This window comes from Cupressus sempervirens, chromosome 8, assembly GCF_028749045.1.
Source record: "Cupressus sempervirens isolate cs-2001-9-10 chromosome 8, ASM2874904v1, whole genome shotgun sequence".
Lineage (NCBI taxonomy): Eukaryota > Viridiplantae > Streptophyta > Pinopsida > Cupressales > Cupressaceae > Cupressus > Cupressus sempervirens.
In genome coordinates, this window is record NC_143125.1 from 178,055,035 (window position 1) to 178,079,869 (window position 24,835).

A 24,835-nucleotide genomic window follows, 5' to 3' on the forward strand; every position below is an offset into this window, starting at 1 on the left:
GGTATTTCAAAGAATTCCTCCTTGTTAGTCTTAGAATCAAATTTAACCATACAATAGTTGTCAGCAAAGGATACCTTAGGTTTAATGGAGCCCAAACCACGTCCTTTAGGATAGCTATTAGTTTCTAAGGGTTGTCTCATTCCATCTTCTTTAGGTCCAAGGCTGGTACCATGATATCCCATGTTTTTGATAATGGGAGGGGCCTTAACATATTTATCCTTAGGGAACTCCATAGGTTCATCTTTTCCATCATAATATAGCCAATCTAGGATATTAGATTCCATGTGTTCATCACTAAGTGAGCCCCAATGTTCAAATGTTGTCTTGTTAACTTGCATTGTATCTTTATATGTAGGAAGTGGTAATTGTGAAGGTTTTCCAAAGGAATGGGGGGAGAGTGGTAGTTGTCCAACACACAAGGCATTTTCAAACTTATACTTTCCCATTCCTAAATCAACAAAAGTAACCTTCTTTCCTGTGGTGTTAACCTTAGCATCTTCAACCTTCTCGTTTCCTTTGTGGGAATTGGAATCATCATTGGCTAACTTTGGTACCATTTTGGAAGGTGATTCTATTATGGTGAGAGGCTTTGGTATAACCTTAGTAAACTCACTAATTGGACAAAAATTTGTTGGTGTGCCTTCCAATCTTTTACAAAATGCAAAAGGAGTAGCATCCCCTAGGATTGTGACCTCTCTTCCTTGGTGAGGAAATTTCAAGCATTGATGATATGTAGATGGTACCACTTTGAGTGTATGTATCCATGGTCTACCAAGCAAGATTTTATATGGAAAATCCAAGTCTAGGACATGGCATTTAGTATTTATGATGGCTAGCCCAACCTTTAGAGGTAACATGATAACTCCTTTTGATTCTCTTTCCCTCTCATGATAGGCTTTGATTGCTATCCTCTTATTGACATCTAGGAGGTCTTCTGGAAGTCCTAAGAAATGAATCATCTTCAATATACATAGGTTCAAACTAGATCCATTATCTATAAGGACTCTTTTAATCTTATGTTGCTGTATAAGGTCTTCAATGTGGAGTGACAAATTATAGTGGGGATCAGGACCTTGGAAATCTTTATCTGTGAAGACAAGGTGTTGTTGTGCGGCAAGGTTTCCAATCATGGTAGTGAATTGGGAGGCATTAATGTTTTCAGGAACACGAGACTCTAAAAGAGCCTTCTCCAAGATTTCTTTGTGGATGGGTGATGTGGTTAGGAGCTCAAGAATGGATATTTGTGTAGGAGTCTTACCTAACTGGGATAACACATCATAGTGAGAAGTGGGCCTTTGTGAAGTGGATGGCACAGTAGGTGCATGTGGCATGGATGGATTAGTGTGATTAGGAGTGGTAGCTTGCAAAGTAAGTCTTCCTTGTTGAGTGGTTGCATCACAATCAGCTGCTTGTAGGACAAGGGTATTCACATGAGTGTCTACCTCTTCAATACGACCACACATGGAGTCAAATCCACATATATCATTGGTTTCTATTTTACCACACAAGGAGTCAAATCCTAATATGTGGTTAGTAGAATAATCATAAGGTAATGCATTTGATGTGGAAGCTTGATTCACGTTGTTGGTATTGTTGCTATCATTGTTGTGAGCAGGAAATGGCTTTTGGAATATCTTCAATTTAGCATTTTTAGAGGTTGGACCTCCTTCTACCTCAATTTCCCCATCATCAACAAGATTTTGAATGAAGATTTTGAGCTTGATACACTTTTTTATGTCATTCCCTTTGATGCAGTGGTATTTGCAATATTCATTTTCCCTATACCACTTGGATTTTGGTTGATTTTCATCAAAAGGATGTGTGTTGGGAAAAACCATAAAATTGTGATCCACCAGTTTTTGAAAGATGGCATCCAAGGGTTCACTGAAGTTAGTGAACTTCTTATTTCGATCATATTCATGATTGTAATTGGTATTGTCATTGTTGCGTGGAAAAAATTGTCTGGTTATGAGATTGTTGATTGCCTTGATTGTCATGATTCGAATTGTTGTTGTTTCAATTGCAGTTGTTGTTGTTGTTCCTTCCTTGAAGATTTTTGACATCAGTGACACCATCATGTGTGACACCCTTGTTCTTGGACCAAAATTTGGGTTTGTTATTTTTGTTTGTGTCATTGTGTGAGGATGATGATTTATAATGCTTAATGGCACCTTTCTCCAAAAGTCCATTTTCAATGTTCTTGCCCTTCTTGACTAAAGTGGAAAAGTCTTCGAGGCTAGCCATCTTCATGTGGAAAGAAATTTCAAGTATCAAGTTCTTGATAAATATATCCAAAAGGTGGGAATCCTCAATTTTATATGGCATACAATTAGCAAGATGTCTCCACCTTTGTAGGAAGTTGGCAAAAGTTTCACCATTTCGTTGCTTTGTGTTACACAAATCACTCAATGAGGCAGATGTTCAATGTTGTAAGAGTATTGTGCTATAAACTTGCCTATTAAATCATTGAAGGAAGTAAAGGAGCCCTTAGGTAAATTCATTAACCATTCTAGTGCAAGGCCTCCAAGACTTCATGCAAAGAGTCTCTTAAGATAATCATCACTATAGGCTACTTCTTGGCACAAAATGGAAAATTCCTTGAGATGTGTGATGGGGCATGTCTCTCCCATATACATGTCAAATTTAGGAATTTTGAAACCGGGTGCAAATAGTACCATATTGATGGATTTATCAAATGGAAAAGGACAAATTTCCTCAAAAGAGAAATCCTTCACCCCTTTGCTTTTCATTCTATCGTCTAGGTTTTCTTTTTCTCGTCTATGAAAAACTATTATGTCATCTGCATATCATAAGCTATTGTGTGCAACCTATCCTTTGTTGTCTGTGACTTTTTGGTGTCTATGCAGTTTACTTTGTCATCTTCGTCTGATACAGTGTCACGTCACCTCAAAAACTATACTTAGTTGTCATCTGTCGTTTGTGTTAATTACCGTCTACGCATTTTGGCATCTCTATAGTTTAGCATTTGCGTCAAATGTCGTCTACACCTACATTTTGTTGTCTACACCTATAGACAGAGTTGCACAAATTTTTGAATTATTTTTGCTAACTGGTGACTTATAGGTTTTTACTAATGGTTTTTATTCAAAGAATTAACCTTGAAGATTTAAAAAACAAAAACAATAGTGATTTTCATCACTAAGGAAGTTTGTAGTGATTCTTATCACTTTAAACTTAAGGGCTAATGAACTTGTATGGCTTAATCACTCTCATTTGAATGAATGAATGTTTAGCATAGCAAACATTTGAACTTGGTGCTTAGAAGTGGCTTGTAGGGAGCATGAATCAACAAGAAAACATTAGTTCAAACTAAAATATGCATCAAGTATTCATCAAATGAAATAAAAAACTAACTAATGCTTGGTTGAGTTTTGCAACTCAAACCAGCCAATCAAGTCAAATCCTCAAGCAACCTCAAACAACTCAACAAAGGCACCCATGAGAGGCCTTGTTGGTGTGTTAAGATTGGAGATATGTTTGGTGTGCTCTCCCAAACACAACAATGTATTGAATCTCTTGATGATGGATCTGCAAGTGTGAGGAATTCAACTATGAGCCTATGTTATATGGATATGAAGAACACCTCAAACAATGGCTATGGAGAAAGCCATTCTTGAAGGCATTCAAAGATGAAGATATGAAATGCAACAAAGGAATCTAAACTATGATGAAAGCTAAACTAAGATGCAAATGAAATGGAGATGAGAAATGCAAGTTATAAATCTACTCTAACAATGTAGATGAACTCTAAATCAGCTACCAAAGGTCAGTATGCAACCTAGAAATCACTATACAAGCTCTAAACTCAAACTACTATGAAAGCTCAAATCTAAAACCAACATGATAACAATGCAATAATGGGAGATGAAAATGCTTGAGACAAGGCCTCTATCTATAGGCTTGAGGGAGGGCTTGGTGAGGTGGAATCCATGTGGCATCACATAGTGCCACAAGGAGACACATAAGCAAGCCATGCAAGTGGTCAAATATTCAAAGTTTGCTCACATGTGTGAGCAAACTTGAAAAGAAGAGTGGGAGACAAGAGTGCAAGAGGAGTGTGGAAGCATGCCTTCTCACACACGTGTGAGTACACACTTAGGTTAATGAGGGGGATTAGGAAGGTGATTAGGATGATTAAGTGGGATTAAATGAGGAAGTAGGCTTAAGAGGATGAAAATAATGGGTGTAGGATAGGTTTTAGGCTAGGCTTAAGATTAAATTAAATAGGATTTAATTTAATAATGGGTTTAGAAGAATTAATGAGATGTGAGGATTTAAATAAATAAAATTTATTTTAAAAGGGGATTATGGAGAATCATGTGTTAAATAAATTTAACACATTAAGGCTAGAAGTATTAAAATTAAATTTAAATACTTTAGGTAAATGAACCTACTTAATTAAATAAATTTAATTAGATAGGTAGAAGAATATGACAAATATAATTAATTAATAAATAATTAAATATAATGTCAAGCGCAATATTAAATAAATTAATATAGTCTTTTGGGATGATTTTAAGCATCTACAATACCTTTGCCTAAAGGATGAAAACCTATTGGTAGCAAATGGGTGTTCAAGAGAAAATTCTATGCAAATGGCACTGTTGAAGGGTACAAAGCTAGATTGGTTCCGAAGGGGTATTCTCAGGTAGAGGAAATAGATTATGGTGAAATATTCTCTCCTATTGCAAAGTTGACATCCATTATATTTATGTTATCTCTTGTTGCATCATATGATTTAGAGATAGAACAGATGGATGTGAAGATAGCTTTCCTTCATGGTGATTTCGAGGAAGAGATTTATATGTCACAGCCTGAGCACTACATTGTTAAAGGTAAAGAATCTTTGGTTTGTAGATTTAAGAAATCTCTATATGGCTTGAAAAAATCTCCTAGGATGTGGTACCTTAAGTTTGGTGCCTTTGTATTGTCAATTGGATTTGTAAGATTGAAATCAAATCATTGTGTTTACTTCAGAGTTGAAAATGATCGCCTTCTTATTGTTGCAATATATGTTGAGTATATGTTGTTGTTTGGGAAGGGTAATAGTATGATTTTTTATTTTAAATCTCAGTTGCTAGCACAGTTTGAGATGAAAGATCTTGGGGCAATAAGGTACATCTTGGATATGGAAATCAGTAGAGATAGGTCTAATCAAAAACTTTGGCTAAGCCAAAGTATGTGAAGTCTATGTTGGAAAGGTTTAGCATGGTATATTATAGACCATTGTGTGTTCCTATTTCTATGGGAACAAAGTTATCTATAGATGATTGTCCAAAATCTCCTAGTGAGGTGGAGGACATGAGTAGAGTACCTTATGCTAGTGTAGTTGACAGTCTTATGTATGCTCTGGTTTGTACTAGACCAAACATTGCCAAAGTAGTGGGAGTTCTAAGATGGTTTATGGTTAATCCTAGATGGGTACATTGGGATGCAGTTAAGTGAGTATTTAGATATATGAGGGGTACATTAGATTATTCCATTTGTTATCATGGTAATTCTTTTGGAGCTCCGCATTTAGTTTTTATTCATGGATTTGTGGATTTAGATTGGGTAGGTGATATTAATAGTAGGAGATCGACTAGTGCTTATGTGTTCACTATGTTTGGTGGTGCCATTAGTTGGATGAGTAAGCGACAACCTATGGTTGCTTTTTCCACTACAGAAGCTAAGTACATGGTTGCTACTCATGCGTTTAAGGAAGCCATTTGGCTTAGGTGATTGTGTTTTGATATTGGTGTTGATGCAGGACAAATTACTATTTTTTGTGATAATCAGACTGTTATTTTCCTTGCAAAGAATCCAACTTTCCATGCAAGAATGAAGCACATTGATGTGTAGTTTCACTTTTTTAGAGATATGGTGGAAGATGGAAAGGTAAATTTGGAGAAGGTAGATACTATAAAGAATGTTGCAGATGCATTGATGAAACTAGTGGGCACAGAGAAGTTCACATGATGTTTAGAGTCTATGGGTCTTTTAGCCTATAGCGGTTAGTTCTTGTTATGTTCTTGTTGCTCTTACAAGGTGTTCGATAAGTGGGAGAATGTTAGGAATAAGGTGTCTCAACCTTGGATAATTCATATTCTTATTATTTTTTCTGTAAATGTATTTTTTACAAATAATGTGATTAAGTGTGAGTGTACATGTCTAGTTGGCATGTTGATGTGTCACTCCACTTGCATGTGTCAGCATCTTGAATTATGATATATTCCTATGATGGATACCTATCACGAATTCCTATGATGCATAAAACCTATCTTTGGAATATCTAATTGTGTGTAAGGAGATCATGACTAAAAATAGTTATGATGGATTCCTATGGCATGTAAGAACTATCTTTGGAAGATTTAATTGTGTGTAAGGAAATCATGACTGAAATGGTTATGAGGGATTCCTATGATGCATAAGAGCTATCTTTGGAAGATTCCCTAATAATGGAAAGCACATTATATAAGCACTTTGAGGGTTGTAAATAGTGAGTGAGTGAGTAGTGTATTGTTGGTTGCTACTAGATAAGTCTTCCATGTCCTGAAAGAACTTGCATTACAAGTGTGGTGTAACCTTTGTGTTGAAGATAATACATTATGTAGGTTTTCGAAGGGTGGGCATATCTATGTGTTTATGTGTTATTATTTCTCTATCTATTTTCTATATTCATGGTTGATTGTAATATTGTTGTTCTACCAAAAGTGAATCTAAAATTGTAAGGATTTAAAAGAATTTGCACAATACTTTCCTTAAGAGATTAGTGTAGGAAGCTATTTTTGCACCTGAGTTTCCTTATAATTTGAGTCTCTAAGATTTCTTAGAAGACTACAAATTCCACTACTAGTTGAGAATGGTAACCATAGGAAAATGTGGCACCAACCAGTGATAACTCATCTTGGATTTGTAACTAGAAAGAGGAGTCCAAGTATACCACTTCCAATCCTTTCACTAGGCCTTAATAGATTGGATACCAAGCTTGTGAAGAAAAAGTGTAGGAAAATTTGAAACAAGTAAATCAAAAGTCTATTGATTTGGATGACTAAGGTAAAACTAAATTTGGAGGTCACCCCACATTTGAAGACTCGCAGTGACTCTGGAGGATAGATCCTTGGGATTTTTAATACCTTATTTATTTAAAGAAATGTAGAGCATTAACCCCTTAGACCTTTGTCAGTGGAAAACCCTACAAAGAAAAGAGTGGAGACCACCAAAGATTGGGTTGGTTTATAGATATCCTATTTAAAAACCCATCTCCAACCCACTAAAGCCAAATCTTATTAGATTCACAATCTTTCCAAATGCTTTTGGCAATGAAAGTTCCCTAGATATGACTATGTCCTTTATTACAAGAAGGGTTTGAAAGTCAATCCCCCTCTAGGATTGGCTATTAATAGGGAAATTTGAATAAATTCATTGTTAAAGAAGAATTTATATGCCTCATCCCCAATTGAATAATAGATAACCCATTCAACACACAAGGCAAGTCCTTGCTTCTGGGTTGAAGGTGGCCCAAACCTTCATAATATTTAGGGAGGAAGAAGTACTCCAAAGAAGCTATGTGAAACTCATGTTGATCATCTTTATAATCCCAAAAGGAAATCTCCAAGGAGTTTTTTAAGATTCATGTAGGAGGCCTTGGAAGGATCCCTACATGAATAACAATATACATGGGTAGAAACCAAAACTTTAGAGCATTTTTGGAATTTTCTAGCTAAAAAGAGTGGCTTAGTGATGTACTATTCCAATTTCCTCTCTATCTTGGAAAGAACTACTTTCAAGAGATCCATAGATGAAGCTTGAAAGGCCAAAGGAATGTCTAAAAGGATAAATATTTCCCTATGTTAGTAACATTTCCTACTATATTGAGAAATACAAGGCTAAGCTGGAAAAAAGGACTATTTGTAATGGAAGAACCTGAAGTAAGGAAAAAAGTGTCCAAGCATTAAAGAGAAGCTCGAACATTATCTTCATCCTCAAAAAGAGTGAGAAATAATTCATCTAAAAAATTCCCATTAACAAGTTGAGCAGGTGACTTAGATAGGGAGATTCCTTTGACAAGGCTAGAAGAGATTGCATTAGCTAGCAGGTAACTAAAGCCTTCAATAATAAGAACATATAAAGCTAGGACTAGAGGAAAACCCCAATAGATAAATCTAAAAAGGTAAAATGCCTTACATTGGCAACCATTAATGGTGATGCAAGAAGTATACCCATAGAGAATCTACATAGTTGGATAAATTTGGGATAAAAGACAAGATATTGAAGCATAGCCAAAATGAAAGGCCACTCCATGTGATCGTATGCTTCAACAAAGCCAATCTTTAGATAAATTGTAAATTTTTTGGATTTTCAAGCTCATTTTGTGCCTTCTCAAACAACAATGATATTATCTAGAATAGACCTAGAGTTAATGAAACTAGTCTATTCAAGCTTAACCACTAGTGGTAGGATATGGTGAATTTTAAGAGCTAAGGATCTGGTAATGATCTTGTAGGAGACATTAAGAAAAGTAATAAGCATGGAGTTGAATTTTTTTTAGGATCTCATACCTTAGGGATGAGTTTAATATTTCCTTTGTGTAATCTTTAGATAACTAAAATATATATTTTTTGATATCAAAACTCGGACTTAAACATCACACACTAAGACTTGATTGCTAAGCTAAAAGTGTTAAATAGTCAAAGTTGACTTTTCTTTCCAAGCTTAATTTCTTCCTTGGTGTGTGATGTTTAAGGCTAGCCATTAAAAACAACCAAAACAAGGGGGATGGCCGTCACTACATAATCATGGTAAAACCATTAACCACAAAATTAACAACAAAATACTACCAACATCTCACCCTTCCCATAACATCAAAAACTATAGCAACCCCAACCAGTAAACCTAGCCCAAATACAAGCATACATATTCACATCACCACTACTAACCATGCCAAAACTACTAGCAGAAAGCATCATCCAAACATAACTAATAGAGTATCTATTGAAGTGCATAAAGTTATTCCAAAATATAAAAATTACTCTATTTATGCTACTACTAGTATATCTACTACAAAGTTCAAACCAAAAAAATATACAGTCTTCAAAGCCACACAACCTAATAATAAAAGTATAAGCTAGACATAATCAATAGTAGAGAGTCATCAACAGAAGGGAGAAAAAAAAAGCACCAGGCCTAAGCATTTTCCTTCTTCTTCCCTTTCTTTCCTAGCAAGACTTTGGCTTAGTCATCTTCTAGGAAGCCATAAAGCTTTGTGGACTCTTGCACACCAAGGTTGTCCTCATTGTTCTCTAGTTGTAAAAGGTGGAGAGTGAAAACAACAAAAACAACATGAATGACTTTAAGGGAAAACTTAGAAAGACTGGTGAAACTCTCATCCATGGCTTCAAATTGCTCCTTAAGCATCACCATCTTTTTCTTAATCTCCTTAATATTACTAGACAACTCCTAACAATTGTTAGGATTTAAAGAGATAGAAATAACTATTACATGCAAATATATTCAATGAAAGAAAATAATAATGCACACAAATATTTAACATGGTTCACCCAATCTCTAGGCTACATCCACCAAAAAATGAGTCCAATATTTTTATTGTCCAATTATTACAACTTGATTACAAACTGTAATCCCTTACAACTCAATACTACCACAAGAAGAAATTATTGTGTCATGCACTTAGCCATTTTATACAAGATTTTTGCCACTTTAGGGTAATAGTTAGTTACAACATGTTGGCTCAAAAATTGCCACTAAAATAGGCCCATTTTTTTTCTAGGGGCTACACCCTTGACAATCGTAATCTATTTGCCATGACCGTATTGGGGGACGTCACTCTCAAACCCCCACTCAGAGCTTGGTTTGGCCCTGAACCCCACCAAGGAATTATGGAGAGTGTACAATACTTCCCTGATTAATCACCATAAACTAACAATCTCCCACTTGGGGACTAATCAAGCTTTGCACCAGATAACAACAACCAACACAGTTTTCTTTCATAGCCTCCATAGCCTAAAATTGTGACAACATGGGGTCAATAGAAACTATCTTCCTAATGTTTTTATCCACACATATAGGGGAAGTCGTCATCATCGGCAAGTCATTATTCTTCTTTCCCAGAGAAAGGACCACTCTAGATGTCAAGTCTACCATGTTTACAGTGAAACTAGCAAACACATGGGTAGTCTCCTAGCTAGAATTTTTCTTCTTTTTCTTAGTCTTAATTTCCTCTGATGTCGAGCTAGTATCTTTAGTCCTCATCCTCTCCAAATCTTCCTCCTTCCTCACTCTCTTCTTTGATTTTTCTCTCTTCTTTTTCACTAGTTCCAGACTTTGTTTCCTCATTAATCTCTCAGTCCCTACATGATTTTATTTTCATTCTAGCCCTACTTTTAGCAAGTCTTCTAGACCTTCTTCAAACCCCATCATTATCTTCCACTGAATCAACTAGGTCAATTTCCTCCTTTTCAACTTTTGGCATTAATTAGTTTCATTCTTTTTGAGGTTTCCTGAGGGTGTGGATGAAGGGGAAGGCTTAGGAGTGGGCATGATGGAGAAACCCCCACCATTGCTAGGTGGAAATGGTAGGTCTTGGGTGTTAATGACAAAGTGGGGAGTTGGGGCTAAGGCAAGGTGAAACTAAAAAATAATGTTATTTTATATTTGATAATGAATTATTTCATTAGTTAAAAATTATTTTACAATCTATTTACTTTTAAATATTTTATTTTATTTTAAACACATTCATTAAATATTAATACTACTATGCATTAATTAGCCGATAGGCTATTATAGGTGAGCATTTCATCCTAAACTTGTATGACGCTCAAAACCACTAACCCTTTTCGAAGGTGGTTTGGACATAATAGTTTGCATATCTTTTAGTAAAAAATCTTGGTCAACATAAAATTAAAATAAATCAATTATCTTATCAGATTGCAATCTTTTGAAATAAAGCTAAATATCCTTTTTGTTTTCATCTTCACCACTGCCATTCACCAGATTGCTATAAAATAGATTTCAAAAATGCTTGTAGAATGTGATATAAGAGAGAATGGTTATGGTTTCCCACATATTCTCCCTAGTTCTGAATGTCTACATTCTAGCACAATATAGCATTTGAATTCACTATAGGCTTGCAACATTTTAATACAATGACCATATGACTCTCTTTTCTATCAAATTCACCATTGACATAAGAATTAGGTGAATCAAAATATTCATTGGCTTTTGCTATTGATTCTACAAAGTCTTTGCCTTCTATCAAACCTCCATAGTTTTTCATACCCTTCTTAGTGATTAGGAGATAACAAGAATAAAGCCTATAAAAGCTTCACAATGGGATGGAAAGAAGAAACTGGAGAAAGACTATAGGAAAAAAAGAATTAAATATGAAAATCACCTTACAAGTTACATCTATTCATTCACAGCAAGCACATAGGGATGTTGCCTTACCAAACACATGTTTCTTCAAATTGTAGCTAGTTCCTACAAATGACCATGGAGAAAGTATTATACATTCCTCCTACTCACTCTCCACCACACTTAGGCCACTTCATATGGTGTTCATGTGAGCAAGAGGCTTTTCTGCCCAAATTAACTCCTAGAGATTCTTGTGTGACTCTGGCTTCCTACAGCAATAACTTCTACACAAAAAACAATGCCACTGCTATTTAATTCAGAAACCAATAACTATGATATGCATCTCTAATCAATTTGTAGTGTGAACAAAATATAAACTAAGTAACATGAAACCACTACAATGTTATTTATTTCATCTATTCAAGGAAAAGTACAAATAATTTTCACAATATCTCGGCCTTCTTCCCATAGAAAAGAAAATCAAATCTCTCTCCAGCGATCAAATTTGGAGAGAATATATAAACATTGATAAAAAATTAAAAACTATTTTTGGCAACCACCAGACCCATAAATGTTTTGTTCAATCCTTTACTAAGTGATAACAAAATTATCAAAATATGCCCTAAAACATCAATCATTTTCTAAGTGATAACAAAATATTAAAATATGCCCTAAAACATCAAAGTACCCCCCATAAACAATATGGAAATATTATTCCTGTAGCTGCTCCTACAGCATACTTTTGGGGGTAAATTTTGTCTCAAGTCCTCTTGAAGACCAACTGTTGTAGATCCCACCTTGCCTAAGAATTTTTGTTTCTGGTAACCAAGTGGCTTCAGAATCTGGAAGGCCCTTCCACTTGACCAAGTGCTCTATGTGCACTTTGTGTCTTTTCCTCATGGCCTTTATGCTATTGATGATGCACTCCATCTGTAGCTTCTCTTTAGAAGGCAATTCTTGAATCCAGTCATTTGATTCATGTGTTGTTTCTTCTACACCAACTTCTTTGTTTGAACCTTTATACAATGTGAGATCTGAGACATTAAATATAGGTGAAATAGCTACATCTAGAGGCAATGCCACTTTGTAAGCATTTTCTCCATACTTTTCTAGAATTTCACACGATCCAATCTTCTTCATCATCAACTATGTATGGCTGCCCCGAGGTAATCGATCTTTGTTCAGGTGTACCATAACTAGATTCTTGACTTGGAACTACACATTCCTTCTCTTCAAGTCTACCTTATCCTTTACCTTCAAGTTATTCTATTGTAGAGTTTTCCTCACATGCTCATGCACTTCCACCATTTCCTAAGAAAACTATTCTGCATGTCCACTCCTTTTCTCCAAACTATTGACATTCTTGAGTTCAAAAACTCCCCTTAGATGTCTCCCATAAACAACTTCAAAATGACTCATGCCTGTACTACAATTCACCGAGTCATTGTATGCAAACTCTGCTTGAGGTATGATGGCATTCCAACTACCTCTATGTTCCTGTGTCAACCATCTCAAAAGGTTTCCCAAGGATCTATTAGCCACCTTAGTTTTCCCATCCATTTGAGGATGATAGGCTGAACTAAAAGATAAATTTTTGCCCAACTTCTTCCATAGGGTCCTCCAAAAGTGACCCACAAACTTGCTATCCCTGTCAGATACAATGCTCAATGGAAAACCATGAATACGAACTATTTCTTTGAAGAATAGTCCTGCAATATAACTAGCATCATTAGTGGTCTTACATGGAATAAAGTGAGCCATTTTATTGAATCTATCAACAACCACAAATATGTTGTCATAACCTATCTTTGTCCTTGATAATCCCATCACAAAATCCATACTCAAACACTCCCAAGGTCTATTTGGTATGGGTAAAGGTTGATAAAGTCCAACATTTGTTGACACTCCCTTTTCCCTTTAACATACAAGACAACCTTCCACAAAATTCCTAATGTTTGTTTATATCTTAGGTCAATAATAAAATCTTTGTACCAATTCCAATGTCTTGTTGAGTCCAAAATGACCACTAAAACCTCCACAATGTTTTTCTTTAATGACATTCTCCCACATAAAGCATTTGGGAATACATAGTTGGCTACCTTTAAACAACAATCCATCTTTTACAATGAATTCAAAAAAATTAGAATGAAAACTATCTTCCAACTTAGTGCAAACCTCATATGCTTCACTGAAATATCCATCTTCCACATACATTCCCTTCAATGCATCTAAACCCATGCTTTGGAGTTCTACTTCTTGCACTATTAGCACTCTCCTACTAAGTGCATCAGCCACCTTATTGGCTTGTCCCTTCTTATGCTTGAGTGTGAAAGTATAAGCATGCAAACTCTCAACCCATTTCATGTGCCTATGGTTGAGTTTTTCTTGTCCATTCAAGAAACTAAGAGCATGGTTGTCAGTATACACAATAAACTCCTTAGGCAGAAAATAGTGACTCCATTTTTTTAATGCCTAGACCATGGCATACAATTCCAAATCATAAAAAGAATATTTCTTCTTTGCCTCATTCAACTTCTCACTAAAAAATGCAACGGGTCTGCCTTCTTGACTAAGAACAACCCCTATTGCAAAGCCACTAGCATCACATTCTATTGTAAAAACTTTATTAAAATCTGGTAAAACAAGAATAGGATTCTTGGCTACCTTTTGTTTGAGTTCCTCAAAACTCTTCTTTGCTACATTATTCCATTCAAACTTTTTTTTACCTCCTCTTTTGATGGTGTCTAAAATTGGTGCACAAATGTTGTTGAAGTTCCTTATGAACTTCTTGTAGAATGTGGCCAAACCATGGAAACTCTAAACCTCTCCAATAGCCCTTGGTGTTGGCCAATTAATTATGGCCTCCACTTTAGATGGATCCATTTTCAGATCTCCCTTCGATATCACAAATCCAAGATACACCAACTCTTGTTTCAAAATGTCACACTTCTCCAAGTTTATCTTCAACTTTTGTTCCTATAGCCTTTGAAAAACCATCTTCAAATGCTACAAATGTCTTCCTTATTCCTACTATACACCAAAATGTCATCAAGGTAGATAACAACAAACTTCCCAATGAAGTCTTACAAAACTTCATTCATTAGTCGCATAAATGTACTAGGAGCATTAGATAAACCAAATGGCATAACTAGCCATTCATACAACCCTTCATTAGTTTTAAAGGTCATCTTGCATTCTTCCCCCTCTCGTATCCTTATTTGATGATACCCACTTTTGAGATCTATTTCAGAAAAATATGAAGCTCCCACCAAACAATCCAACAAATCTTCTATTCTAGGAATAGGAAATCTATATCTTATAGTTATCCTATTAATGGCCCTAGAATCGATACACAACTACCACTTACCATCTTCTTTGGAGCAAGAACCAAGGGTATGACACATGGGCTAAGACTTTTCCTTATCAACCCCTTGTCAAGCAACTCTTGTATTTGCCTAGCAATCTCTTCATTCTGTTGCAGTATCATCTTATATGCTGCCTTGTTGGGTAGCACTACTCTAGAAATAAGATCAATTTGGTGACTTATGTCTCTTATTGGTGGAAAAGACTCAGGCATTACCTTAGCAATGATGTCCTTATATTGGTTCAACAACTCTTCAACTTCTTTCGGGCATGCTATTCTATGTCCCTTCTTCCTATCTTCCTTAGGCTTTAGCACCAATGCAAAGCCTATTCTATCTTCTTCAAGAGTATTAATGAACTCTTTATCACCCACCATCAACACACTTGGTCCAACTTGACCAACCCCTTTCTCTTCTCCTTCAGAATTTAATTTGTATGTTACTCCATACTTTTGGAAGCTATAAGAATTCTTCTCACCATCATGGCATGCCTTCCTGTTGAATTTCCAAGGTCTTCCTAGCAAGAGGTAGAAAGCTTTCATGGGCAAGATATCACACAATATTTTATCCTTATATCCCCCTATACTAAACTCTACCCAAGCTTGCTCATTTACAACTTCATGTTGCCCTTTGTTCAACCAACTGACCTTATATGGACAAGAATGTGGAAGTCTCTCCAACTTCAATTTATTTATAGCCTTAAGTGAGATGATATTATCTATGGAACCTAAATCAATTATCACTTTGCACAACTTTCCTTTCACCTTGCATTGAACTCGAAAAAGAGCCCTCCATTGAGTGGTATCTTCTTTCACTGGTTCCTTAAGAAGTGTCCTCCTTAACATGAGACTTTCTCCCTAAGCCTCTGTCATTAACTGAACTTCTGGTGAGTTCATACTCACATTATCTTCCTACACATCAGTGACTCTCTTTTCACCATTTTGAGAAGTAGATGCCCTTTGTGGACACTTATATTTTTGGTGCCCTATCTAACCACAATTGTAGTGCTTCATTCCTGAGAACCTGGATCCTCTACCTGATCCACCTGACCTTCCTCCATTAGATCCCCTTCCACCATTGCTTGCTCTACTACTTGAGTCACCTGCTTTCTCCTTAGGGTTAGACTCACCTTAGGACCTCTGGCCTTGTCCTCTATTGTTGAAGTTTCCTCTACTTTAGTCATTCCTTCCACTTCTCCCTCCTTGTTTTTGATCACCCTTCCTCTTCAGCTTCTCTTCAACTTTAAGAGCAAGTTGAAAACACTTCCCCAATGTATCTGGGGCCAAGAGGCTAATCTCCTCCTATATGCTCATTCTCAAACCATTTAAGTACTTGGCCACTCTTTCTGGTTCATCCTCTTGTTTCTTTGCCCTAAGAGTTAACCTATGGAACTCCTCTGTATAGGTACTCACGTCCATCTCTTGTTGCTTCAGGCTTTGCAGCTTTTTGAACAATTGCACTTCATGATCTATAAGCAAAAATTGTGCCTTGATTTTTTCCTTCATTACTTCCCATGAAGAAATTAGACTCTTATTATTTTGTAATCTTTCTCCTTGAATATAATTCCACCACGAGAGAGCAAATCCTCTTAGTTTTCCTTTTACAATCCTTACCCTATCATTCTTTGGAACTTCGTTCAACTTGAAGTGATTGGTGATTGCTCCAATCCATTCAATCACTCCCTCACTATTGACTACCTCCATATGTAGGTAGCTTGTCAGCAGCATCTCCTCTTATTGACTTTAAAGCATCAACGAATGCCTTTTGATTTGCAGGCAATTTCGTTAGTGGATCCTGTTGCTATTCTCCTTCTTTATCTTCACTGGCATCTTCTTCTATCTCATTCTCCTCATCCTTGTCATTGGACCCTTTCTTCAACTCTGTCAACTTCTCTTCTAGAAGTTCCTCCATCATCTTTTTGATGGCATTTGGAGTCATACTTTTCGAAGGCATGGTGTGAGCCTTAGCTTTAGCTTGTGATTCTTCTGCAAACATACACTTCCTAGAAAGACCTTATCTTGCTCTGATACCAATATGATGAGGAGATAACAAGAATAAAGCCTATAAAAGCTTCACAATGGGATGGAAAGAAGAAACTGGAGAAAGACTACAAGAAAAAAAAACATCAAATATGAACAACACCTTACAGGTTACGTCTATTCATTCACAACAAGCACATAGGGATGTTGCCTTACCAAACACATGTTTCTTCAAATTGTAGCCAGTTCCTACAAATGACCATGGAGAAAGTACTATACATTCCTCCTACCCTCTCTCCACCACACTTAGGCCACTTCCTATGTTGTTCATGCAAGCAAGAGGCATTTCTGCCCAAATTAACTCCCAGAGATTTTTGTGTGAGTCTAGCTTCCTACAACAATAACTTCTACACAAAAAACAATGCCACTACTATTTTATTTAGAAACCAATAGTTCTATAATATGCATCTCTAATCAATTTGCAATGTGAAAAAAATATAAACTAAGTAACAGGAAACCACTACAGTGTTATTTATTTCATCTATTTAGGGTAGAGTACAAATAATTTTCACAATATCTTGACCTTCTTCCCACAGAAAAGAAAATCAAATCCTCTCTCCAGTGATCGACTTTGGAGAGAATATGTAAACAATGATAAATAGTTAAAAATTGTTTTTGGCAACCACCAGACTTGTAAATGTTTTGTTCAATCCTTTACTAAGTGATAACAAAACATCAAAATATGACCTAAAACATCAATCATTTACTAAGTGATAACAAAAGATTAAAATATGTCCTAAAATATTAAAATATGCCCTAACACATCAAAGTACCCCCCATAAACAATACAGAAATATTATTCCTGTAGTTGCTCCTGCAACACTTAGTAACCGAATTGAAGTGAATCCTATCAATTTCAAATACTAAACCAGCATGGAATATACTATTTATCCATGTTTGACGGCTCTTAATGAAAACACACATCATTCATTCTCAAGAAATGCAAAGTTCCAAGTGATGTGTTGATACCTGACAATATGGTTTGTAGAAATTCAAAGATATAAACTAAGTAAATGCAAACTCTAAGATTCATGGATCTAAGATATTTAAAGAATATAAATGAAAAAATATATAATATTTTTCTTTTTTTAGTGTTGGCAGTAAATGTTTTAATAGAAAAGAATAACTAGTGAAAATAGAGAGCCAAGCTTCCATTCTAAGATTTTTACATAGTGGGATGCTTTCCAAATCCTACGACCAAATCAAAACTTTCAATATGGCATAGTATACTTATATGGAAAAAGAATCCTATATTTTTGTTGCATTAAACATCATAATTTTCAAATTACCCAGTCAATTAAAGCCCTAAGGGCACATTATGTGAACTTACTGTGCAACATTCTTATTAACATTTTTAAAAAAAAATTATGTACCTCAAGATCATTTGTATTTAATTGTTTGATTTTCAAAAAGAGCATGCTAGCATACTAGCAATAATATGTTTAAAGATATCTTAAATAAATGATTTCTTAGGAATATTGTGATTTTAGAATATAATTTATACTATAAATTTATAGCTTGAAGATAAATCATTAACATAAACTTTATGTTAAAATTATAAAACAAAAAATGATTAGCAGAATCAAGTATAATAGAGAAATAATAGTGCATAATTAAGTCATTCATTAGATAAGGTTGGTAGCATACTCTCCTACACAAGATGATGATAGTTTAAACATACACAAGCTAAAATAAAATCCATATGGAGAGTTCATATAAATTTTCAACAAGTTGTATCAAAAGAAATTGTTCTTAAATATATTTCCAAATATGAATTAAGGAAGAAAGGAAATCAGAGAGTTGTCATAGTATGCTAACATGAATATGAAACAAAAAGGTATAAGAAAACCAAGTACTAACACTATATCACAAACTTACAGCTGAGATCATTGTAGCTACATAGGAGATATGCTATCTGTTATAAAAATTTCAAATAGTTGTTCATTCATGACTGTGAATGTTAGGAGAAAAATACTCCATCACATTAGAATAAAGCCACATTAAAGTGCATTTCCAATGAACTATCCATACTCCTACACATAGTGACTTGTTAAGATGGAATTGGTAACATTAATTGAATCCTTTTCATTTTTGTCAAATTTCAATGGGCGCAAGTACAAGTGTAAGAAACAAAAGGCAATTATCATTGTCTCTCCTTGATTCTATGTTATGCTCCATGAGGAATCTGAATAATTTACAATATTCTATTAGAGTCAAATACTTCTATACAATCATTTTTGGACCATTTCTATAGATATTGGTCTAACTAAAAATAGCATTTTTATAAATTGGAAGAAAATGAGCACTCGTGCATACCATGTCTAGCATATTGATCGCCTCATATAGAGGTTAACCATGTAGAGGTTGATGACCTTGATGAAGAGAGTGATATATGGGATACAAATCAAATAAAGGAATGAGAGTTATTGTTACTTATAGTGGAAATATAAATGTCCTTGAAATATTTGGACAAAGTCCACTCCTTGTTTCTCCTATAGGAATTATTGCATTCAACATGCATACTTCCCTTAAATTATCTCCTTGTTTATGAGATGAGCTTCATTGAAAGAAAGTTTCCATTGAAAATGTATGCTAGATTATGTGAACCTTTCCCCATAAATAACAATTAAGTTTTAGGGGAACAACTATCATTCTTGTGGGTTACTTAGCATAATTACCACATGGTATGGACAAACCAATCTACACAGTACACTTTGATTCCAAATGCCTATGGGAAAAATCCACTGCAATAGTTACATTGGAAATAATATTTCATCAAGAAGGTGGCACTCAAGTTCAAAATGGCAGTTGTTACAAATGATTTGATGAAGGTCCACAAAAATATAATGTTGTAATTTTTATTTTTTATGTTCTTTGTATTGTAGTAAAGATACATATAAATCCAAACATTAATATTGATGTTGATCACATAACCCAAGAAATTCTAATGTGTAAAGGACAAAGAATAATGTCAACACAAACTTGGGGAGCCAAACATGACTTGTCAATGGATCTCTTGGTCAAAATTACTACATATTGTGTACACAATTAGCACTAAACCCCTAGATTTACCTCTCTACATGGTTATCAAGTTCAATAATCACAGTGGCTCGCCTTGAAATCAAAATGAACCAAAAAGAAAACCTATTAAACCCATATCCCTAGGGAACCATAGGAAGATATGGTACCATTCATGGCATGGGATATCACTATACTTAAATTGTAGGGGCTAACACTTCCCAAAGAAATAATTTATATAGATAGAATAGAAAGATGAAGATTAACTTTTATAGCCATACCTAGAGTTTAAAAAATGGACAACCTTCATATATAGCAACCATTTTCCTTTGATTGATATGGCCACAAAATTCAAAAGCAAAGTCTTAGGCTATTGGAAATGGGGTAAGACTCAAACAATGCTAAGTGTTGGGAAAGAAGGGGACTAATACTTGTTATGTTTCATAATTTTTGGCATCATTTTGTGTGGTTCTATAAAGAAAATTATCAAACTATAACTTGAGAATACATTTATGAATTCTCTATAAGTTTGGCTCTTTAAACTTGTGTAGATTTTGAAGGAAAAAAAAGGTCTTTCTTTAATATTTTTCTCATTATGTCTACAAATTTTTTAATGTTCTCTCCTTTTTTCATATATTTTCAACAGAATGGAAAAAAAATATCCGAACTCTTCAAATCTTTAACATATGTTAGATTTATTATAAATCCACTTTGTATAAGATTTGTTTTATTATGTTTCAAAGATTTTGTATGTAAACACTTCAAATAGTATACTTCAACAAAATTCTACTATATGGACATGTCATTAAATGGTTTCACAAATGTTATAAACAAATACTTAAATGACCAGTTATTACAGAATGCTAACAAATATTAACACATATAACTATATACATGTAACTTATAGTTATTCACACACTATTCATATTGGCATACCCCTTACAAATGTTAACACATTTAACTATATACATGCAACTTATAGTTACTCACATGATATTCCTATCAGTATACCCCTTGCACTCCTTCGAATGCAAGTGCTAATGATATAGAGTTGGAAACTATTTGTACAAAAGTATTCTTCAATACTTGTTTGTAGAACCATTTCAACTCTCATGTAGCCTAAGACATTGAAGGTTGTGCCAAAGAAGTCTTAGATTATTTTTCAAAAAACTATTAGAAATTTCTAAATTAGACTACGTGTCAGCTTTATTATCCACATTTCACATTTTATTCTATAATTCATCATCAACAAAATAAATAAAATAAAAAACATTAATTTTGTTTTTTAATGAATGTCATGTTTTAACACACACGTAATTGTCACAAGTATCTTGTAGAATGTGGGGGGGTCGGGTGGGAGTCCTCCAGTTATTATAAAGCACTCTGCTCTTTCCTCATTTCCAATGTAAATCAGAAATATAAGACAAAAAACACAGTTCCAGTTTTCTGATTGTCTACTCTTTTGCTCTGACTGTTAATTGAGATAGCTAGTTGCAGCAGTTAAAGGCAGGGTTTAGTATGGAAGCAGAAACACAGAGCAATATTCTGCCTCTGGCCAAGCTCAATCCCGATGCTGGTGCTGAATTTGTTTTGCAGTCTAAAGGTACATATATAATTTGTCTTGTTCTGTTAAACTTATATCTGACACTATTTTTGTAAGAAATGTGTTGATCAGTGAGATGAATTAGGGACATGGTGGCACGCTGGATTTCATTTGACGACTGCAATAGTTGGACCGACTATTCTGACGCTGCCTTACGCCTTCCGCGGCATGGGTTGGACTCTGGGTCTCTTTTCCCTCTCCATTGCTGCAGCCGTCACATTCTACAGCTATTTCCTCTTGTCTAAAGTTCTTGATAACTGTGAGAAACAGGGGCGCCGACACATTCGTTTCAGAGAGCTCGCCAGAGACGTCCTCGGTAAAATTCCTGCATAACCCACTTTCAACTTCACATACTAAATGGAAAACTAAAATTAAGCTTGGAAAAACACCTTATTTGCTTCTATACATGTGTTTAATTGCACATATGCAGGGTCTGGTTGGATGTTTTATCTGGTGGTTTCCATTCAGACCACAATTAACATGGGAGTGGGCGTTGGCTGTATCCTACTCAGTGCCGATTGTATGGAGGTAAAAAGAGAAAAAAACCCATCATCACAATCACCTCGTTTCATGCGATTTGGACTTTAATTCTGTAATTGTGACTTGTACAGATCGTTTATTCAAACGCTCAGCCACACGGAGACCTGAAATTGAACCATTTTATAATCATAGCAGCTGCTGTAATAATAATCTTCTCTCAGCTGCCCACCTTTCATTCCCTCCGCTACATCAGTTTGGGGTCCCTAGTTTTGAGCTTGGGGTACACATTGTGTGTCGTTATTGCATGTTTACATGCAGGTAATACCATTTTTTTACGGCTTAAACATTATGCATTATGTTGTTAGGAGGAGATATTTTCACAGCAAATCAAATTGTGATATTGCTATTAGGATTTAACTATGTAATTTTTGAGTCAAACTCATTGACCCATGTTTCATGAGTAGTGTTTCACACATGAATCTCATGAATCCATCTTCGGTGTGAATAAATGGAACACTTAGCAAATGGGGTTGCAAGTAGGGTGGGTTTAACCATAGAGAGAACTCTGTAGTTAAGCACGCTCGAGCTGGAGTAGTAGTGGGATGAGTGAACTCCTAGAGTACTTCACCTCTATGAGCATCACCTAGATCCAACGAGAAAGTGTTCCATTTATTCTCATGAGAGATGGATTCACGTGTGAATCACTACTCATGAAACATGGGTCAATGAGTCTGACTCATAAACTACACAGTTAAATCCTATAGCAATATCGCAATCACATATTAAGCTTCATTCTTAGGCTAAAGTTGACTTGTTTTTTTGAAGCTTAATTTCTTCCATAGTGTGGATGTTTAAGGGTGGCTCCATTTCTAACCCACTTCATTTTATTGTTAGAAGAAAGTTATTTATGTTCGCATAGACACTTTTTATATATCTCCAATGAAATCCTTCTCTATTATCAATATGTATTTCACTAGATCCCGATGAAATCCCTACCATCAATATGACCCTCTTGTTTTTTTTCGGTTTTATTTTGGGTATGGTGGCAGAATCTTCAATTTGTAGGGTGATTTGTGGTGGGCAGGGTATTCTCACCAGCAGCCCCACCTGCAAAGGGATTACTCTCTCAAAGGTTCAAAAGTGGTGAGACTATTCAACGCATTCAACGCCATGTCTATCCTTGGAAGTGTATTCGGCAACGGTATTCTTCCAGAAATTCAGGTTACTTTCCTACATCGAATCATCCCTTTTAACTGTAATTTTATTGGATAATGGTTTTGTGGGGCCTTGATGAATGCTGAACTGTTTGTTTTTATCATGTTTATCTCTGTCAGTTGTGTAGTCGGCAACTTGGCATGAGTTTTATGGTATAATTGAAATAAACTTAGTGTGATTAGAAATTTGGATTTTTTTTGTAACATCTCATTGATTGAAAAGCTAACATTCTTGAATCTAGATTGTTCTTATCTATGGTTGTATGATGAAAAAGATAAGACTACTTTGTTTTTTGCATCAGTCAATTTCAATTAGAGGAATGTGGATTTTAATTGTGGCAGACTAGATTTTTAATGGGGTGGGTAGCTCTGTACCAGGTGTTATAATGGAATTATCTTTAGCACGATGCCCACAACTGTAAAGCAACTGACAAATATTCAACGAAAGGATATCTCTTCAATTAATAAAAATGGCAATTCTTGCAGGCCACTGTAGCTCCTCCGGCCACGGGTAAGATGTTGAAAGGCTTATGCCTGTGCTACGCAGTAATGCTTGTGGCATGCTACGGTGTGGCAGTAACAGGGTACTGGGTATTTGGCAACACATCTCAGTCAAACATTTTGCAGAACCTGCTGCCCAAACATGGCCCCGCCCTCGCACCAACATGGTTGCTCGGCCTCTCTGTTATTTTCGTACTCCTCCAGCTCTTTGCAATTGCACTGGTAATGAATGTTTTCAATCGATTCTTAGGATTGTAGTTTAAAGGTACTTGTATTTTTTATGCACAGTTGTGAAACGAAGTTGTAAGTGATATCTGTGTCTTTAAATCAGAAATCTGATCTTTGAGCAAATGTGTTAACCAGGTATATTCTCAAGTAGCTTACGAGATCATGGAGAAGAAATCATCAGATGTACAGAAGGGGATTTTCGCAGCCAGAAATTTAATTCCGAGGTTGTTGCTGAGAACAGTGTATATAATGATTTGTGCGGTTATTGCAGCCATGCTGCCATTTTTCGGAGATATAAATGCGTTGGTGGGAGCCATTGGATTTATTCCCCTGGACTTCATCCTTCCCATGCTTCTCTACTCCAAGAGCTTCAACCTCGCTCACAATTCCTCAATTTACAGGGTAAACAATGTAATTATGGTGATTTTCACGGGTGTTGGGATAATGGGTACCATCTCCTCAGTGCGCCAAATAGCCATTGATGCTAAACGTTTTCGCCTTTTCAGCAATAATGTACTGGACTGATGCAGATAGTTTTGTTTCTTGAGCAAATTTTAGAGAATAAGGATGAGATGAATTCACCATTGAAAAAGCCTGTAATTATGATTCTAGCCACTTGAACTAAATTATATATAAAAGCCAAATCACCCACCTTTCATGGGCAGAAATTAGAATATCTTGTCGGCAACGGGTACTCTGCTCACATTGGTAGGTTTTTGGTCCCCTCAAGAGCATGGTATGAAATTAAAAATAGCAATAGAGCATTGTAGTTGAAGATTCTAACTACTGTATTTGATCTTTTAATTCTATATTTTTCTATTGAATTAAAGTAGATTATAAAGAATGGGTGATGGTTCAAGAGATTTTAACTACTGTATTGACCTTTTAATTTTATATTTTTATATTGAATTAAAGTAGATTTTAAAGAATGGGGGCTATTAATAGGTGGGTGCAAGAAATAAAATATTGTCAGCCACCCGTACAAAGTAGATACCATGACTGAAAAAACATTGATTT

General features: G+C 35.4%; 1 protein-coding gene across 1 annotated transcript; it reads left to right on the forward strand.

Annotated features, from left to right (window-relative positions):
• The first annotated feature begins 21,195 nt into the window (after positions 1-21,195).
• LOC149542140 (putative GABA transporter 2) lies at positions 21,196-24,486 on the forward strand. The gene is made up of 7 exons (XM_089796171.1): positions 21,196-21,395; positions 21,481-21,711; positions 21,826-21,923; positions 22,007-22,193; positions 22,960-23,096; positions 23,576-23,812; positions 23,954-24,486. Exons 1-7 carry the CDS (start codon positions 21,311-21,313, stop codon positions 24,341-24,343), a joined length of 1,365 nt encoding a protein of 454 aa, XP_089652297.1. The 5' UTR covers positions 21,196-21,310; the 3' UTR covers positions 24,344-24,486.
• The last annotated feature ends 349 nt before the right edge of the window (positions 24,487-24,835 follow it).

Coding starts and splice junctions, on each gene's coding strand:
- LOC149542140 (XM_089796171.1), top strand. CDS start 21,311: ATGGAAGCAGAAACACAGAGCAATATTCTGCCTCTGGCCAAGCTCAAT. Junction 22,194..22,959: donor TATTGCATGTTTACATGCAG/GTAATACCATTT, acceptor TGTGGTGGGCAG/GGTATTCTCACCAGCAGCCC. Junction 23,813..23,953: donor AGCTCTTTGCAATTGCACTG/GTAATGAATGTT, acceptor TGTGTTAACCAG/GTATATTCTCAAGTAGCTTA.